Source organism: Emys orbicularis, chromosome 11 (genome assembly GCF_028017835.1).
Source record: "Emys orbicularis isolate rEmyOrb1 chromosome 11, rEmyOrb1.hap1, whole genome shotgun sequence".
NCBI lineage: Eukaryota > Metazoa > Chordata > Testudines > Emydidae > Emys > Emys orbicularis.
In genome coordinates, this window is record NC_088693.1 from 41611392 (window position 1) to 41627768 (window position 16377).

The 16377-nt window shown below is 45.1% G+C and overlaps 1 protein-coding gene across 1 annotated transcript in view; it reads right to left on the reverse strand.

The window, feature by feature from the left end:
- The window catches only part of GPR155 (G protein-coupled receptor 155), a 56070-nt gene that overhangs the window by 19599 nt on the left and 20094 nt on the right, over window positions 1–16377 (reverse strand). The window contains exons 3-6 of the mRNA XM_065413115.1: window positions 10840–11239; window positions 3255–3420; window positions 1505–1660; window positions 798–881 (exon numbers count right to left, since the gene is read on the reverse strand). Coding sequence (XP_065269187.1) covers window positions 798–881; window positions 1505–1660; window positions 3255–3420; window positions 10840–11239 — 806 coding nt within the window. The remainder of the gene's footprint in view (window positions 1–797; window positions 882–1504; window positions 1661–3254; window positions 3421–10839; window positions 11240–16377) is intronic.

Consider the following 16377-nt stretch of genomic DNA (forward strand, 5'->3'; position numbering starts at 1 on the left):
CTATATGACAGGCAAGAGTAACATTTGCAAAGCATGGGAAAAAAGAAGCACACACACAGATTCCAGTGAGTAAAGGGTGGTTCAGTCTTTTCTTGTCTCACAGTACATGGAGAATTCTCATGCAATTTACTCCATTTATGCAAATCTTGCAGCGGAGACCTTATAAATCCAAATCTTTTCTGTCAAGTCTGAACCTTAAAGATCCCATGGCTCTTTTCTCAAATACAAGGTTTTGCTCGGTGTCCTTGGCCAACATTTCCCTCTCACTGTTGGGCCATCTGCTGTGTACCAGATGTCCTCAAGTGGCTGACAGCAACCAAATGAAGATGGCTTCATTTCAATGGTGCTTAATGTATATATAGATTGGGAAGCATTTTGGGGTGAAAAGATAGAATATATCTTTAGAGATATGATTAACATCACTTAGAATTACACATATAAAATTGAGAAAAGAATGTATCCCAAATCTGAGCTTTCCCTCTGAATTTCCTCTATTTCTCAGTTTGAGACACAGTTCTATCAGAAAGACTTTAATGTCATCATCAATCATCATTTTATTCCAACAGAATCACAAACAATTGTTCTGTACAGTAAATACTATACAGTCTATTACACAAAATCTCTGAGGCATAGTAACACTGAAGCTATTTAGAAAGTAACGTGTTAGATCTTTTTTCCCTTTATTTTATATATATATATATATATAAAAATAAATAAAGTAATCTCTGTGTGGAAAGCTTTTTCAGAAAAAATAAAAGCTTGTATCTGAAGTTTTTTATATTCTACATGGTACTGACCTGAGCAATGAGTAAGTTTGTTGTCAGCATATGAGGAAGATGTTTATATTTCTTACTCAAAAGAATAACAGTAAGAGACCAGATCTGAAACACACAAAAGAAATAAGAGTTCAATTTAGGACTTTTAAAAATTAAGATGAGCACTCAGGCTTACCATACCGGAATTAAATATCCAACAAGTCATTTCCTTTTGTTTTTAGGTAACAAAGCTGGAAGAGTCAGCTCTATGCCACCTGCTCCCAGTCCCTTTCCCATAGTAGGCATAGCCACAGTGCAGTTCTGTGTGCTTGGGATGGTGTGACTTCTAGGGGACTGTTGTTGCTGGGGCAAGTTAAAGCTGCTCTATCATGTGCTGAAGGCTGCTTGCCCCTCACAAACAAAGGGGTGGAAAAGATGCTGAAAAGCCACCTATGCCTCCTTAGGGGTGCTCAGGATAGGAGGATCTGGCGCACGCCCTCTCTCTAATGCCCTAACCACTGGCCCATCCTTTTTTACTACCACTTAGTGTTCATGTTAGCTTTATGGTGGACCATTTACCCTACACTGGGGAGCCTCTTTCTTCTCTCCTCCCCTCTCCTACAACAGGATAAGAGTGATGAAATGACAATTTTGTCTTTCAATTACCTGGCTTGTTGTTTGTCACTACCTTACTGCCACTTAATGTGGTTTTGGTATTTTCTTCGCCTTACTGTATTATCAATACTTACCAGGGAGACGAGACTGACAATACTTATATCAAAGCTAACGTTTTGGATTGCAGATGCCAGTGGGCTTGGATCCATAGATGGAATGGTCAATAGCCAAGCAGAAACATACATGATAGGAGCAGACACAAATGTGCTTATCACCATTCCTGAGGTAATCTGCAAAGAGAAATCAAGAGGAGACAGTGGAGAAGATATCAAATCTCTAGTTAAATTATGTTTTTACGAAATATACTATGGGCAAAATTCTACCCTGGTCTTAAATACCATATGGAATTCTACTGAAGTCAATGTATTGCATGGTTAGAAGATCAACTAGAATTTGGGCTATGAATTGAAGGAAATACATCCATTTTTTGCAGACAGTTAAGAATAAGATGAACATCTTGTAACGAGCGTAATCAAAAACAACGTCCATTTGGGAGCCCTCTCTGCAAATTCTCATAAATTAACAGTGCATTCTCACACGAGTAATCCCGATGACTCCAGTACAGGCCTGGGCACACGCAGTACAGTGCTGTGTGTCACAGCTTAGTCTTTCCCTCCAATGCACAGCTTTATGTTTTACATTAACAACATTTGGTTGTGCAGATGTGCATTTTCTGTCACTCAAATTCAAGGAGGGAAAAAAAGCCTGGATGTGTTTATAAGTTACTTATATTTTGGTTTTCCATGGCTTCCTTGCTTTCAGAATTCACACGGCGGAAGCAGTGGAGATTTTACACACACCAGCCCTCTGACTAAAAAAGGGACATTGCTAAGGTTGGTAGACACAAAATTCAGCCTACAATGCTTCGTTATTGTATCTTTCTTGTATATTTTTGCAACAATCTGTGTAGTTCTTTTAAAAAATTAAGACAAATGTTTTAATATTATTTTGCCTAGAAGGAATATTGAAAACAATCAAACAGTTACAGATGCACATGTATATAGGGCCAGATTCTGGAACTATGTGAAATGCCACTCCAAAATGCTGCTAAAAAAGCAGCATCAATGTGTGCCCATATTCAAGGCAGCAGCAGCAGCTCCATATATAGTCTATTCCCCAGAGTCTCTCTCTCTCTCTCTCTCTCTCAGCATCTTGAATAATCTATATGGGAAGCTGTGGATAGGAGCCATTTGCTGGGTCTGGTAATAAACATGATGCACCCTGGCTACTTGGACTTTCCACCCTGAAGCGTATGGGGAATACCTGTAAGAATTTGTCTCACTTCATAAAACATCTCTTCTGTTTAAGAGTTATTTGTAATAAATCCAATAGGTAAGTTGGAGCAGTGTCCTCTGGATAAGAAACAAGAACTACATGTTTTTATCATAAGGTTTAACCAAAGGGGAGAGTCACTCTAGGTGGGATTTTCAAAAGCTCATAGCAGTGACCTAATTCAGCTCCCACTGAAGCAAGTGATAACATTTCCATTGGCTTCAACAGGAGCATGTAGAATTTTCCTTATGCTTTAAGTTATTTCAGTCCACATATTTTTCTTAATCTAGACTCTAGGAATAGGATCTTAGGTTTAAAAAAAAAATAAAATCTGTCTTATGTGAACACTTGAAACAGAAAGCAGAAAAAAATTGCATGGTTTAATTGTTAATTTGAAATGTAATTCATATTTTGATCCCTGGGGAGCATAAGAGACCCAGATGTGTCTATATTATGAAAAGTTAACTTTCTCAAAAGTTTGTACTAAAAATATTAGTTCAGTAAAATTAAAATCAAAATTAGTGCTGAGTTTGCTAAATGTCAGGCACATACAATCTCTACTTCCATATTGAACTGGTTTGCAAAGATAGCCACGCCAGGTGCTGCTGGAAAGACTCCATAGAGAAATGCATAGTTTGATAAACTGGTGTGGTTGACTAAGCTGTCATTCTTGTCCAACAATTCCACCATCTCTCTACAGAAAAGTGGCATCATCAGTCTGAAAAGGAAAGAAAAAATGAGTACACATTACTCACTTAAGTGACATTTCCCTGCATTGCTTTCACCTCAAAAGGGGAAATTTCAGGCGTGTCTGAATAACAGTATTAAATATACAAAGAAAAGAGGAACCTCACTTTCAGCAACTGGATACAATGGTATGTATACACAAAATCATGTTCAAAGAAATATATAATAGAACTCCAACAGTAAGTTTAGATACCTACTGCAACATGAACTAATACAGACAGAAGTAGATTCCAATCTGAGGCCTGGTCTACACTATGAGTTTAATTCGAATTTAGCAGCGTTAAATCAAATTAACCCTGCATCCGTCCACACAACGAAGCCATTTATTTCGAAATAAAGGGCTCTTAAAATCGATTTCTGTACTCCTCCCCGACGAGCGGAGTAGCGCCGAAATCGATATTGTCATTTCGAATTAGGGTTAGTGTGGCCGCAATTCGATGGTATTGACCTCCGGGAGCTATCCCACAGTGCACCATTGTGACCGCTCTGGACAGCAATCTGAATTCGGATGCACTGGCCAGGTAGACAGGAAAAGCCCCGTGAACATTTGAATTTTATTTCCTGTTTGCCCAGCACAGGAGAGCACAGGTGACCACAGAGAGCTCATCAGCACAGGTAACCATGCAGGCCGATAATCGAAAAAGAGCACCAGCATGGACCATACGGGAGGTACTGGATCTGATCACTATATGGGGAGAGGATTCAGTGCTAGCAGAACTTCGTTCAAAAAGACGAAATGCCAAAACTTTTGAAAAAATCTCCAAGGGCATGATGGAGAGAGGCCACAATAGGGACTCAGAGCAGTGCCGCATGAAAGTCAAGGAGCTCAGACAAGCCTATCAGAAAACAAAGGAGGCAAACGGTCGCTCCGGGTCAGAGCTGCAGACATGCCGCTTCTACGCTGAGCTGCATGCAATTCTAGGGGGGGCCGCCATCACTACCCCACCTCTGACCGTGGATTCCGATGCGGGGGTAATCTCATCAGCCACACCTGAGGATTCTGCGGACGGGGAAGAGGAGGAGGAGGACGAGCTTGCGGAGAGCACACAGACTCCGTTCTCCCCAACAGCCAGGATCTTTTTCTCAGCCTGACTGAAGTACCCTCCCAAGCCTCCCAAGCCAGTTCCCAAGACCATGACCCCATGGAAGGGACCTCAGGTGAGTTTACCTTTTAAAATATAAGACATGGTTTAAAAGCAAGCGTTTTTTAATTATTAATTTGCCCTGAGGACTTGGGATGCATTTGCGGCCAGTACAGCTACTGGAAAAGTCTGTTAACGTGTCTGGGGATGGAGCGGAAATCCTCCAGGGACATCTCCACGAAGCAAAAGCCTTTGCAGAAGGTTTCTGGGCAGTGCAGCCTTATTCCGTCCTCCATGGTAGGACACTTGACCACGCCATGCTAGTAGCAAGTAATCTGGTATCATTGCATGACAAAGCCTGGCAGCGTATGGTCCCGGTGTTTGCTGGCATTCAAGCAACATCCGTTCTTTATGTCGCTGTGTAATCCTCAGGAGAGTGATATCGCTCATGGTAACCTGGTTGAAATACGGGAATTTAATTAAGGGGACAGAGGTGGCCCATCCTACTGGGCTGTTTGCCTGTGGCTGAAAAGAAATCCTTCCCTGCAGTTAGCCAAGCGCGGGGGTGGGGGCTGGGGGGGGAATTGGCACTGGGCTTTTCACATTTGGCTAGCAGGGATCTTCCCTGATACCAGCCACGTGGTGGGGGGAGGGGTACAGCGATCATCCCAGAGAATTGGATGGGGGGGGGTGTTAGTTTGTTTTCTGCTGCTGAAGGTTAACAGGAAAACCACAGCACTCAACGGGCTTTGCTTGGTATGTGGGAAAGGAGGGCGCAGAAGCCGAAAGACAATGGCTTACCATGGCCGCATGCAAGCCGAATTCTGTTGCCCGGACCTGCGTCTGTGAACTCTAACACCAAAGCCGCAGGCACTCAATATTAAGATGCAAAATGCGACCTTGTACTGAAATCACATGTGCTATGTAATGTGAATAGTGTTGTTCACCGTGAAAGAGTATAAGCATTGTTCTGTAAAATGTATCTTTTTAAAAACTTCTCTCCTTTTTTCCATCCCTCCAGCAGCTGCAAATTTTTCAAGCCTCCCTCCTCCGTCCCGAAGGCTATCTCAGATAAGGCAGCGGAGAAAGAGGACGCGAGACGAGATGTTCTCGGAAATAATGGAATGCACCTGCAATGAAAGAGCTCATTTGAATGAGTGGAAGGACACGGTATCTAAGTACAGGAAAGATGCCAGTGAACGTGAGGTCATGAGGGACGCTCAAGATGAGAGGTGGCAGGCTGCAACGCTGGGGCTGCTGCGTGATCAAACGGACATGCTCCGGCGTCTGGTGGAGCTTCAGGAACGGCAGCAGGATCACAGAGTGCCGCTGCAGCCGCTGTATAACCTCCCTCCCCCCTCACCATGTTCCATAGCCTCCTCACCCAGACGTGTAAGAACGCGGGGGGGGGAGGCTCCGTGCACCCTCCCAGTCCACCCCAGTGGACAGCCCAACCAAAAGGCTGTCATTATATTGAATTTTTTCAGTGGCCTTTTACTTCCCTCCTATCCTCCTCCCAAACCCCACCCGGGCTACCTTGTCGGTTCTCTCCCTATGTTTATAATCAATTAATAAAGAATACATGATTTTTAAACGATAGTGACTTTATTTCCTTTAAAAGCAAGCTGTGATTTAAGGGGGGAGGGTGGTTTGCTTACAGGGAATGAGTTAATCAAGGAGGCGGGTTTTCAACAAACAGAACTTTCACACCGTAGCTTGGCCAGTCATGAAACTGGTTTTCAAAGCTTCTCTGATGCGCAGCGCTTCCTGGTGTGATCTTCTAATCGCCCTGGTGTCTGGCTGCGCATAATCAGCAGCCAGGCGATTTGCCTCAGCCTCCCACCCCGCCATAAAGGTCTCCCCCTTACTCTCACAGAGATTGTGGAGCACACAGCAAGCAGCAATAACAATGGGGATATTGGTTTGGCTGAGGTCTGACCGAGTCAGTAACGAGCGCCAGCGACCTTTTAAACGTCCAAATGCACATTCTACCACCATTCTGCACTTGCTCAGCCTGTAGTTGAACAGCTCCTGACTCCTGTCCAGGCTGCCTGTGTATGGCTTCATGAGCCATGGCATTAAGGGGTAGGCTGGGTCCCCAAGGATAACTATAGGCATTTCAACATCCCCAACGGTTATTTTCTGGTCCGGGAAGTAAGTCCCGTGCTGCAGCTGTTTAAACAGAGTAGTGTTCCTGAAGACGCGAGCGTCATGAACCCTTCCCGGCCAGCCCACGTTGATGTTGGTGAAACGTCCCTTGTGATCCACAAGTGCTTGCAGCACCATTGAAAAGTACCCCTTGCGGTTTACGTACTGGGTACCCTGGTGCTCCGGTGCCAAGATAGGGATATGGGTTCCATCTATCGCCCCACCAAGGTTAGGGAATCCCATTGCAGCAAAGCCATCCACTATGACCTGCACATTTCCCAGAGTCACTACCTTTCGTAGCAGCAGCTCAGCGATTGCTTTGGCTACTTGCATCACAGCAGCCCCCACAGTAGATTTGCCCACTCCAAATTGATTCCCGACTGACCGGTAGCTGTCTGGCGTTGCAAGCTTCCACAGGGCTATCGCCACTCGCTTCTCAACTGTGAGGGCTGCTCTCATCTTGGTATTCTGGCGCTTCAGGGCAGGGGAAAGCAAGTCACAAAGTTCCATGAAAGAGCCCTTACGCATGCGAAAGTTTCGCAGCCACTGGGAATCGTCCCACACCTGCAACACTATGCGGTCCCACCAGTCTGTGCTTGTTTCCCGGGCCCAGAATCGGCGTTCCACGGCTATAACCTGCCCCATTAACAGCATGATCTCCAAAGCGCCGGGGCCCGCCGTTTGATAGAATTCCATGTCCATGTCCTCATCACTCTCACTGCCGCGCTGCCGTAGCCTACTCCTCGCCGCCTGGTTTTGCAGGTTCTGGTTCAGCATAAACTGCACGATAACGCGCGAGGTGTTTACAATGTTCACGACTGCTGTCTTGAACTGAGCGGGCTCCATGCTTGCCGTGGTATGGCGTCTTCACTGTTCACCCAGGAAAAAGGCACGAAATGGTTGTCTGCCGTTGCTTCCCTGGAGAGAGGGGGAGGATGTACCCAGAACCACCCGCGACAATGTTTTTGGCCCCATCAGGCATTGGGATCTCAACCCAGAATTCCAATGGGCGGAGGAGACTACGGGAACTATGGGATAGCTATGGGATAGCTACCCACAGTGCAACACTCCGGAAATCGCCGCTAGCCCTGGTACATGGACGCACACCGCTGAATTAATGTGCTTAGTGTGGCCGCATACATTCGACTTTATACAATCTGTTTCCAAAATTCGAATTAATCCCGTAGTGTAGACATACCCTCAGAGTCACCATATAAATCCTTTAAAATAATTTACTCTGGTTTTCAGGCCAGTCAATACGAGTTTTCTACGAGCACAATCGAGATCAGAATCTGGTCCAGAATCTTGTTTGAGATAACCAAGTCAGAAAAAAATTTCCACATGTCAGGCAGCCAGATCTGAAAGCATCTGAAAACAATCTAGCTCCTGGCATGATTTTGGAGATGCTGTGTCACAGAGGCAAGTGAGAGCTCTGCTATTTTTAGCATCCTTGTCATCTCCGAAACAGTCCATAGATCAGCAAAATTGCAGTAGGCTCTGAGAAAGCCTACACATACTTTGCTCTGCTAACTGAAGGAAAGATGCCATATAGTGACAAAACTGCTCCTGGGGGAAATCTGTATTAGAACTGGGGAAATCCCACAGGCTGCAGAATAAAGAAGTGGGCAATCACGCATGTTTGAACAGCTTGCTGTAAGAGTCCATTGGTGAGCATGAACTTTACAAACAAAACAAAGCTACAAATATTCAGGTTAAACAATTTTGGGTAGCCTGCCCCTTCTTAAAAAGAACAAAACAAACAGCAAGCATCTAGTGTAAGCGGGAAAGTCTTCTATGTGGTGAGCTGAGATTCTTTGAGCTTAGCGGAGTTCTGCTTGCAAAACTGAAACAGCATTCATGGACTACACACTAAACCTTCCTATTTAGTCACCAAACATCAGACACAATTTAAAACTGACTAGCTCTCAAAGAATTTTTTTATAAGTTGCACTGAGAACTAGAATCTCTTTAGGACAGTGGTCACCAACTGGGTGGACCGCGATCAACTGGTCGATCCTAGAGGATCTCCCAGTCGATCGTGATCTCCAGCAGTGTGGCTGCCACTAAGGCAGACTCCCTGCCTACCCCAGCCCCACACCGCTCCCGGAAGCGGCCACTGCAGCCCGCGGTCTCTCTCCGCGTGCTACTCCTGCCTGCAAGTACCGCCCCGACAACTCCCATTGGCCGGGAAAGCTATGGGGACGGTGCTTGCAGAGAGGGTCAGCACACGGAGCCATGTGCCCCCCTCCTCCCACCCCGCTCCAGGGGCCGCAGGGGCATGTTGGCCCCTTCCGGGAGTGGTGTGGGGCCGGGTAGGCAGGGAGCCTGCCTTAGCCTCGCTGCACCCGCCGCCGATTGGGAGCCACCGGAGGCAAGTGCTGCCCGGTGGGAGGCCGCACCCCAATCCCCATCCCTGAGCCCCCTCCCGGAGCCAGCACCCCATGCCCCCTTCTGCACCCTGAACCCCCTCCCAGAGCCAGCACCCTGTACCCCCTCCTGCACCCCAACACTCTGCCCCAGCCCGGAGCCCCCTCCTGCACACAAACTCCCTCATAGAGCTTGCACCACAACCCCCTGCCCCAGGCTCAGCCCAGAGCCCCCACACACACTGCAAACCCCTTGGCCCCAGCCTAGAGCCCGCACCCTCCCTCTATTCCCCAGCCCGGTGAAAGTGAGTGGGGGGGGGGGCCCTCAGGGAAGGGGCCGGGTAGATCCTGAGTTGCCCTTAGATTCAAAGAGTGATCTTGGGCGTAAAAAGGTTGGAGACCACTGCTTTAGGATATAAGCCTATTTTGTCATAATATGCTGAGCTTCTTTTTGCGCAAAGTCAAAGACCAAAGGTGGTTGCCTCAAGTTAGTCTCCTAACTCCTTGTTAAGATATGTAAATAAAAATTTACTTGATTTTCAGAGGTGCTGAGCATCCACAAATGCCACCTGAAGTCATTGGTAGCTGCAGGTGCTCACTCACCACCTTTGAAAGTCAGGCAAGTCCCTAAATATAGAATTCTGAGCCTATCTTTAGGCATCTAGGTTGGGAAATATTGGCCATGATTTCCAAGCAAGGGGGGGAGGAAAGGGAAGTTTCCCATAACAATGCTGCGTCAAGACACCATCTTTTTTGGATGGGGGGGGGGGGGGGGAAGAGAAGGAATGGGGCAAAAAATCCACACAGATGTATATAGGCCTAGTATTAAACAAAATATAGCATGGACATCAATTAATTTTCTTTCATATTCTTTTCATGTGTCCAATTCACAACTTCACTATCACTGAACTGGGTTATGCATGTTAATTATTTTTACTCTGCCAACATCTAAGCTCCTCTTCAGATGACGTTTATATTTCTTTGACCAGAGGCAGCTCTATGTATTTTGCTGCCCCAAGCACGGCAGTGAGGCAGCTTTCGGCAGCGCGCCTGCGGGAGGTCCGCTGGTCCCACGCCTTCGGCGTACCCGCCGCCGAACTGCCGCCGAAGCTGTGGGACTGGCGGACCTCCCGCAGGGACGCCGCCGAAGGCAGACTGACTGCCGCCCTCACGGCGACCGGCAGGCCGCCCCCGCGGCTTGCCGTCCCAGGCACGCGCTTGGTGCGCTGGTGCCTGGAGCCGCCCCTGTCTTTGACTATATCAGAGCAGTAATACTGTGACGTGAACTGTAGCTTCACAGCAAGCAAAGAGTGCACAGTGCAGCAATAAGAACATTTATCTTTATTTAGTCAGGGCAGAGAGATGGCAGAAGTTACTTCACTGGCAAACGGCCTGAACTTTAAAGCGAAACTCTCATCTACGGACACTCAAAATTGAGATTTAAATAAACAGTTTTATAGTCTAATGTGAACAGAAGTGGGTTTTAAAAATAATTGAATCCAAAATTATTTGGGGAATTTAAATATTGTAGCACAAGAAGTTAAAATGACTCAAAAGTAAATAGGAACCAATAAAGCTCACCCGTTTAGTTTCATTGTTTAAGCTAAGCAAAATACAAAAACTAACCAAGCAGTCTGGAATGAAAAAGTAAGTTTTAATAATATAAGATATTAGTTGTCAGAGATATGGATAAGTATTAGTAATATTGACCGTCTATTTAATGCTTTTCTAAATGTTGAGATATACAAAAAATATTGAAACATGTAAATACAAAAGTAAACACATCAAACTTACAGTTTAGCTGTGATGAGAAGAATCAGTGCAACAAATGCATTCTTGGTCAGTTTTTTTATTTGTCCCACCATGCTGAGTCCAAGGTAAAAAAGTGCTGAGCCAGAAAATGAACTAGCTAGTCCGTCAAGGAAATTTTCAAGATATACTGGAATCTTCTGGCCAAGAATAAAATTTGAGGCAATTCCTATGAAGACCATGAATACTATTGGGTTCTGCAACACTCGAAGGAGACCGAGTCCCACTATTTTCATTTTGTTGTGCAACATACTGCGATTATCTCGCCATTTCTGGATTTCACAGAAGATAAACCCAATTGGGTTTAGCATCATAAGAGATATTGGAGCCACTAAGTAAATGTATTGGAGATATTCTGGGTAAGTGGTTTGATATAAAGCTTCAACTAGAAAACAGGAAATGGAAAATGATTATTGACAATACTTTAACAAAAATATATGATTTAATATTAAAATGAATGATTGTCTCTCAAATATACAACAAGATGTTCATACTAACCATATTAGCCTAATTAACAGTTGAATACTTACAACTAGTGCAAGATGACAGTGAGGATATAAAGAAATGCATGGTTAATTGCCATTAAACCATAGATATGCATTGAAAATAATAAACATGATAAAAGACTAACTAATCCACGTTGCTTTACTGTACTATGAATACCCCAAGGGCCAGCTGACAGAATGATTCATTTTGAAACAGGGTTCTAATATTGCTGTACAACACCAAAACAATACCACCATATGCCCTCTACTGTAGATTGTTCAGCATTTCAGATAAAAGAAATTGTTTTTGCTGCACATTCCAGAATCATGGGAGAGTCATTGCATATTAATAGCACCGTTTGTGTAAGAGTCCAATTTGCAAATTGTTTTTCTTCTTACAAGTCTTTTAGATCTCTTTGAAATGTAACCAGTGGATATGACAGGTGTAATTCATCATGGTGTATTTATGCTCACTTTATGGCACTCCATATAATAAATTAAAAGATAAATTAGTGCAAAACAAATAAGCAGTGTTCATGTTCTGGGACTACTCAGGTCAGGAGCTGGGATTTAGGCATCTTAGGTTCTGTTTCCATTGACAACAATTTGGTGTGGCCTTGAATAAACCACTTAGGGCTCCCACTTCAAAGGTACTGAGCACACACAGCTCTCATTGAATTCTAAAGATCAGGCCATTAACCACTTTGTGACTCACTTTACACATCAGTATAAAGGGTGTATGATATGTATCCTCACAGGATTGCTGTCAAATAATTAGTTAAAGGTTCATATACACTGTAGCTTTAGCAATCCTTCACAACCCTTTTATTATGTCACGTCTTCAGAGCAGAGTCTGTAGCTTCTATATATTCTGCAGATGCCTAGCACACTTCTGGGCACTGTAAAATAACCAGTAAAATACTTTCAGAACCTTGGATGAAAGCAGTGAAAAAAGTGCAAGTTATTAGGATATGCTGCGCTACCGCTGTAGCCATAGTGTAGACACTTCCTACATCGATTGAAGGGTTGTTTCCATCTTTGTAGTTACTCCACCTCTCCAAGAGGTGGTAGCTACACTGATGGAAGAATTCTTCCAGCAACCTCACTGTGTCTACGACGGGGGTTAAGTCAACCTAATTTCAACACACAGGGTGTGAAATTTTTCACATCCCTGAGCAATGTAGATAGGTCAAACAAATTTTAAGTGCAGACCAGGCCTTAGTAAGCCAAAGCAGGGATAACTTAGAGATTGGTGCAAACTGACACTGAACTAGGGCCAGGTCTACACTACAAACTTTTGCTGGCATAGCTATGTCAGCCACAGTGTGATGAGGTACGATTTGTGAATGACATAGCTGTGCCAGTCAGTCTCTAGTAGAGTATAGCAGTATAACTATAGCAGCAGAGCACTCCTAATACATACCTGGCCTAGGGCTTGTTAAACTTTTAGACATCTGCTAATGGAAGGATTAGACCTGCTAGCCAGAAGTAGGGTTGGGAGCTCCACAAATGAGATCCAGGGACACAGCCCCAGTGAGAAGCCCAACCCTGCAAACAAGTGGGAGAGGGCTGTCTTTGGTGCTATCTTGTGCCCCAGCTTGTGTCATATTTGAAATGCCAGTGCCTACCTGCAGTAGCCAGAAGCTTGCTCTCTCTCTCCCCTCCCCACAGCCCCTCTGAACTTCGTAGCTGCTGTGAAAGGCAAGAGGGGAGAGGCTCCACTACTTTACATTTCCACCAACCTCCTGCCTGGTTCAAAGGCAGTGAGAAAAAACGCCAGCTACTCTCACCTGCCCTCCTCCTTCAGCCTCCCTTGTGACTAGCTCCCCGAGAGTGCCTCCACTGCTGTTCATAAATTTTACCAAGACAAGTAGCTGCATAAGTTGACAACTCTTGACAATTTCACTACTACCTACAGCAGCAATGAAAACAATTAGAGAGTTTTTTTTTAATTTATTCTACTTCTGTTTTGTAAACCTATAAGCCATGGGAGCACTCGGAACAAAGACATTATGTCCTTTTAATCCAGGGGTGGGCAAACTTTTTGGGCCGAGGGCCACATCTGGGTGGGGAAATTGTATGCAGGGCCGGGGCAGGGGGTTGGGATGTGGGAGGGAGTGCGGTGTGCGGGAAGGGGCTCAGGGCAAGGGACTGGGGTGCACAGGGGTGCAGGGTGCAGCAGGGGGGCTCAGGGCAGGGGGTTGGGGTGCAGGAGGGGTGTGAAGTGCAGGCAGGGGGCTTAGGGCAGAGAGTTGGGGGTGGGATGCAGGAGGGCTCCGGGGTGGCAGCGGGGCGCACCGGGGCCAGAGCAGGCTCCCTGCCTGCCTTCCCTGTCCCCGGCCCTGCACCGCTCCAGGAAGCGCTGCCGCCCCTGGGGGAGAGGGGGTGAAAGGCTCCATGTGTGCTGCCCTTGCTGCGCCTCCAGGTACCTCCCCCGAAGCCCCCATTGGCCGCGGTTCCCTGTTCCCGGCCAATGGGAGCTGCGGGGGGCGGTGCCTGGAGGCGAGAGCAACGCACAGAGCCCTCTGCCCCCCCAGCCCGGGGGCCGGCAGCTTCTGGAGAGCGGCACAGGGCCCGCAGTGCCGCAGGGGGGCAGTCCCGCTGGCCGGATCCAAAACCCTGAGGGGCCGGATCCAGCCCATGGGCCGTAGTTTGCCCACCCGTTTTAATCCATTCACATTTGGGAAGTTACCGGCACAACTCTAGCCCTTATACATTTTAAGTAAATTACAATTCCAGTTTGCAGACATTAAAGGAATTGGTCCCCTCACTTGCTTGATAAAGCTTCCCATTTCTCAGAAGCAAGTGGATTTTTTTTTTTTTTGAGGCCTGTACTACACTCCACGGTTGACAACAGCCATACCAACAACACTTTGTTTCCAAAGTTATAAAACCATGAGGATCCAGTGGTCAGTAATGAGCATTCACGGATACTGTGATATAACTTATTCTTATATCTTACACCCCTTTCCTAGTTCCTCCCAACAAGTCCAGGAAAGTTACACCTTCTTAAATAAACATTAATCCTTGTTTCTGTTGGCAGCCTTTTTACCTGTGTCCCACCTGAAAAGGCCAACAAAAGACACCCAGCAATTAGCTAGTACTATTTAATGTGCTAGCCAGAAAGGAGTGCTGAGAGAAGCTGAATTAGTACCAAATATGATAGATTAAAATCCATTTGCACATTTCATATTTGAGATAAAGCAGAATTAGTTTTGCAAGAAGTCTACGAATTACATGAACCCCATCTCTTTAGCCTCAAGGGCAGAGCAGACAACTAGCTGTTTGCTAGGCTATCCCTTTGGTTAGGGAGAGCAAACATTATAATATAGGTCAATTAGTATCTCTAAAAGGGACTTCTTCTAACAACAACAAGAACCAATCCAGAAGGCAGGGGATTGCAAATGTAAGCTGAAAGCTCCCATTTGTGAGGATCTACCTTCAAAGTAGTATTTGGAGAAATAAAGGTACAGAGGAGGAAAAAGTGGGAGCCCCAACCTGATTGCTCAATAGCATTGATTATAATAGTAAAAGACTTCAAAATATGCAAAGGGCATTTCATAAGGGATAGTGACAACCTCCTGCTCAGAGAGGCTGAGTCAGGGGAGGGAGATGTCTGATTTTATGAACAGACTAGCACCTTCAAGGTCAAAAGGATCAGACTATTGCTGAGGGGGGAGGGGGGGTGAGGCAATATAAAGAAAATAGGACTTTCTGGCTCTAAATGAACACACACCTATAAGACTCATTGTTTAGCTATTTACCTCACAGCACTTGGTTAAACACTTCATTTTCTGTTTACAGCTCAATAACTCAGCATACTTAGCATTACTCACAGTACTTATGTAATTAGTAGAGTTTAAAGGGCAAGTTATAAGTACTCTGTTATGCCTTATTTCTATATTTTAATCATTGAAGCCAGAAACCATCTGGATTTGCTAAGTCAACATATTATTAGACTGCAAAACCTTTACAGATTCTTAGTTTACCTGTCCCAGTTGAATACTGAAAATACCACAGGCCAGTCTAACAATCATAGAATATCAGGTTTGGAAGGGACCTCAGGAGGTCATCTAGTTCAACCCCCTGCTCAAAGCAGAACCAATCCCCAGACAGATTTTTACCCCAGTTCCCTAAATGGCCCTCTCAAGGATTGAACTCACAACCCTGGGTTTAGCAGGCCAATGCTCAAACCACTGAGCTATCCCTCCCCCACTATTTGCTTTCCTGCATCTGCAATAGAGGCTGCCGATAACACTGCATCAAAGAACATATTCTTACTTGATTTGCAAGCATTTTAATTGTACGTACTATTAGTTCTTCCATATTCATGGAACTTGTATTTTTTAGGGCTTGTTGAAGAGGGAAGAGAGAAATAGGTACAGTGAGAGAGAGAGAGAGAGAGATTCCACAATCTCCGTTGGAAGCCTATTCCTGAGTTAGCTACCCTTATAGTTAGAATTTTTTCCCTAATATCTAACGTAAATCTTCCCTGCTGCAGATTAAGCCAACTACTTCTTGTTCTACCTGCTGTGGACATAGTGATCAATTGTTCTCCATAATAGACAGCCCTTAACATATTTGAAGACTTACCAGGTTCCCTCTCAATCTTCTTTTCTCATGAACATGCCCAGTTTTTTTAGCCTTTCCTCACAGGTTAGATTTTCTTAACCTTTTCTCATTTTTGTTGCTTTGCTCTGGACTCTCCAGTTTGTTCAGCCCTAAAATGTAGTGTCTAGAATTGGACACAGTACTCCAGCTGAGGCCTCACAGTGCCAAGTAGAGTGGGACAATTGCCTTCCATGTCTTACACTCTTGTTAATATACCCCAGAGATATCAGCCTTTTTAGCAAATACATCACATTGTCATATTCAATTTGTGATCCACTAAAACCCACAGATGCTTTTCAGCCGTACTACCACCTAGCCAGTTTTTCCCCATTTTATAGTCGTGCATTTGATTTTTCCTTCCTAAGTGAATTACTTTGCACTTGACCTTTATTGAATTTCATTTTGTTTATTTCAGACCAATTCTCCA